This window comes from Cannabis sativa, chromosome 2 (genome assembly GCF_029168945.1).
Source record: "Cannabis sativa cultivar Pink pepper isolate KNU-18-1 chromosome 2, ASM2916894v1, whole genome shotgun sequence".
Lineage (NCBI taxonomy): Eukaryota > Viridiplantae > Streptophyta > Magnoliopsida > Rosales > Cannabaceae > Cannabis > Cannabis sativa.
Window position 1 is genome coordinate 69,376,285 of NC_083602.1, and position 3,506 is coordinate 69,379,790.

Genomic DNA, 3,506 nt, shown 5'->3' on the forward strand with positions numbered 1-3,506 from the left:
ACGAGCTATTATAAGGAATCATGCTGGTATTGTGATAGCTGTTGAAACTCAACAAAAGAGTGGGAATTATTCGGTGGAGTTAGCTGAGGTGTTGGCGTTGCGAATGGGCATCCATTTGGCCCTAAAAACAGAGGCTGTCCCGTTCATAATCAAGACTAATTGCCTTCGGGTGGCTAGTTTTTTGAAGGGAGACATTCAAGCTAAAACAAGAGTGCGTTGCTTGATGAGATTCGAGACTCCTCTGCATTTTCTCACTGCATTGCTGTGAATCACACAGGGCATCAAAGCAACTTGGCTGCTCATTCTTTGGCCAAATTGGCCCTTTCTTCAAATTGTAATGAGTTGTGGATGGAAAATTATCCTGCGTCTGCCTATATAATGGCAGACTTGCCTAAACTTTTGTAGTTTTCGTTGAGTTGAATATACATCTTTCAAAAAAAAAACTTTATAGATTGATTTTTTGGTTCTTTTTCAGATTGGTGCAGATAAATTGCGATATTGATATTGATGCAGATATTATTTAGTCTGATGAATTTTAAAATAATAAGCTCATAGTTTATAAATAAATTGCGATTCGCTGGTTACGGAAAGAATGGTTGAGATGAGACTATTATTCCCAAATTTTCTAATATTTGTTCCATAATATAATGAAAGATACCAACCAAAAAAAAATGAAGAATCAATTTTTCTATGATAAGTTATTCGATTAAACCTTTCGATCACTTAAAAAACCTCCCATCATTTACATCGTAATTAGAAAAAAGCACGCTTTTTCTGATGACAAGAAAAATAAAACAAACTAAAAAAAATAAAAAATCTAAAAATCAAAGCCTCCATCATCGAAGCCACCCATATCGGAAGCATCAGAAATCATATCACCGACTAACAAACCGCCAAGCAAACCGGCCCCCAATCCAAGCGCCATGTTTCCACCATTCCTTTTCGGCTTCTGAGGCGGGTACCCATAACCCGGTTGTTGAACCGGGTAAGCTGGTGGGTACCCATATCCGGGTGCAGCCGCCGGTGGATATCCGTACCCAGCTTGAGGAGGAGGAGGCCCGTACCCAGCTTGAGGATGAGGAGGCGCGTACCCAGCTTGAGGAGGGTATGGATACGCTCCGGCTGGTGGGTATCCGCCAGGAGCCGGGTACCCGTGACTGGGTCCAGCAGCATGACCAGGTGGGTAAGCCATGACAGGTTCTCCAGCCGCAGCCTTATAAGCCGGCTGAACTGGAGCTTGAGCCGTAAATTTTTCCCCAAATTTGTAGGCGAAGTTGAGATTACCTTTGGCTTTTCCGTTTGGTAAGCGGACGCTGTAACTCATGCGCTTCTCGCCACTACCGTCCTTGTAATTATCCAGAAGCTCCTTGATCGGGACCTGGACCTCGCCGATCTCTTTATCGCCGAAGCTACGATCGGAGACAATCTTGATTTTGAGGGTTAACATGTTCTGTTGTACGGCGCTCTCGAAGACGGTGAATTTGACGGTGTAATTCCACTTAGGATTGGAACCGGAGTCTTTGTCGACGGGAGTCTTTTGCTTCTTGGCGTTGTCACCGGAGATCGAAACGACGGCGTAGACGTCCATCTTAGACAGGAGATTGACATCTTTCAAGTCAGAAGCGGAGATTAGGGTTATTTCTAAAGGTCTACACTCCATTGTTAATGGTGAAAAATCTTCTAATCGTTTTTTTTATCAGAGAAGAAAAAAGAGTGTTTAGGATGGAAAGAAATTGGATTTGTTTTATTTTTTTTCTGAGAAAATGAAAGTGAATTTGATAGAAGAAAAATCAGAGTGTGGATGTATATATAGGAGACTTAAAAAGGAAGGAAATATCGGTATGACTCGTATGATGACAGAGTGGAAACCGACTTGGAAAGTCATTATTATCATTTATTATTATATTATTTTTATTTTTATTCTAGGTTTGCCTAGAATAGTTTTTTAATAACGCGTAATTTCGTTAAGCGGTTAAGCAAAACGGCCATGCGCGTAACCTTAACAAAGCCTAATAGCCTAATTGCCTAAGAAAAATAAAATTTGTATTTTAAAATTATAAATATTGATATTAAATATTTTGAATTTAAATTTGATGAATAAAATTTTATTAATATTATAAATTATTAGGTTATTCTACAATACACTCTTTAAGGATGTACTTATTCACCATCTATTTATTTCGATATCTAGAAAAAAAATTAAGTTAAATTTTTTTTTTTATATATTCATGTATATTATAGCTATTTAAGATATCCTACAAAATAATGTTCAAATAGTTTACACGTGTATAAAATAAAATAGTCACGTGTGGAAAACACAATTTTTGGCGTGTTAAAATTTTTTGAGTTTGTTAAAATTTTACAGGATGTCTTAAATAACTATAATTTACATAACCATAAGAAAAAATTTGACTAAAAAATTACTTCGGATACTAAAACAGATAGAGATGTATCCATACATTCCTTTTAAAAGTGTGTATTTACATAATATAAGTTTGGAAAATTCTACAATACAACCCCTTAAAATGGGTGTATTAATGCACCTTTATCTATTTCGGTATCTAAAAAATTACTTAGTCTAATTTTTTTTTATGGTCGTATACATTATAAATATTTAAGACATCTAACAAAATTTTGAGAAATTAAAAAAAAATTAACACGTAGAAAATATTATTCAAAGAGTTTGTTGCATGCGTAATTTTTTTATTTTATATGTGTGTGAATTAGACGGTTTAAACATTAATTTCTATATTGTAAATTATTCTAAATTTCTCAAAATTTTGCAGGATATCTTAAATAATTATAACGTACACAACTATAAAAAAATTTAGACAAAAAAATTCTTATAAATACCGAAATAGTTAGGGCTTGCATCAGTACACCTATTTTAATGGAGTGTATTGTAGAAGCACCCTATAAATTTATATTCAAATCAATATCAATAGTAGAAATTACACAATATATAGAAAAATTATAAGAGTTTACTTTTTTATGGCATAAATAAATAATACTAAGGGGTTATGAATTTTTTTATTTTTTTTTTACATTTATATGGGTTTTTCTTATGCTATATTTTTGTAAAAAAAAGATAGAAATCTCATATTTGTAAATAATAATAAGTTTTGTCGGAAAAGTCATCGGCGCCGAAAAAGTCACCGTCGCTAGAAAAAGTCACAGGAAAAGTCACCAGAAATATATGTCTCAAATATAAACAAAAATAGAATCGGTTCTATAGCATAATGAATAAAAAAATAACACAATAACTCAAACCGATTATAAACTGGTTCTGTAAAACAAAATAACTTAAACTAATTATAATTAAAATATAATCGATTATATAACAATGTTATAATGAATAGAAACAAATAACACGAAATAACTCAAATCGGTTATAATTAAAATAGAACCGGTTATATAACATAATAAATGAGTATTTTTGAGGTATATATGGTATGGGTGTAATTAATTGGTGGGTTGAAGCATGTTGAATGAATGTTTTTGTTTAA

At 33.3% G+C, this 3,506-nt stretch overlaps 1 protein-coding gene across 1 annotated transcript; it reads right to left on the reverse strand.

Moving 5' to 3' along the window:
* Nucleotides 1-672: 672 nt before the first annotated feature.
* Nucleotides 673-1,883, reverse strand: LOC115719533 (protein SRC2 homolog). Its single transcript, XM_030648615.2, has one exon. It carries the CDS (start codon nt 1,658-1,660, stop codon nt 818-820), a length of 843 nt encoding a protein of 280 aa, XP_030504475.2. The 5' UTR covers nt 1,661-1,883; the 3' UTR covers nt 673-817.
* Between the last annotated feature and the right edge of the window lie 1,623 nt (nt 1,884-3,506).

Excerpts from the sequence above, each read along its gene's own strand:
- LOC115719533 (XM_030648615.2), bottom strand. The coding sequence starts at position 1,660 with ATGGAGTGTAGACCTTTAGAAATAACCCTAATCTCCGCTTCTGACTTG.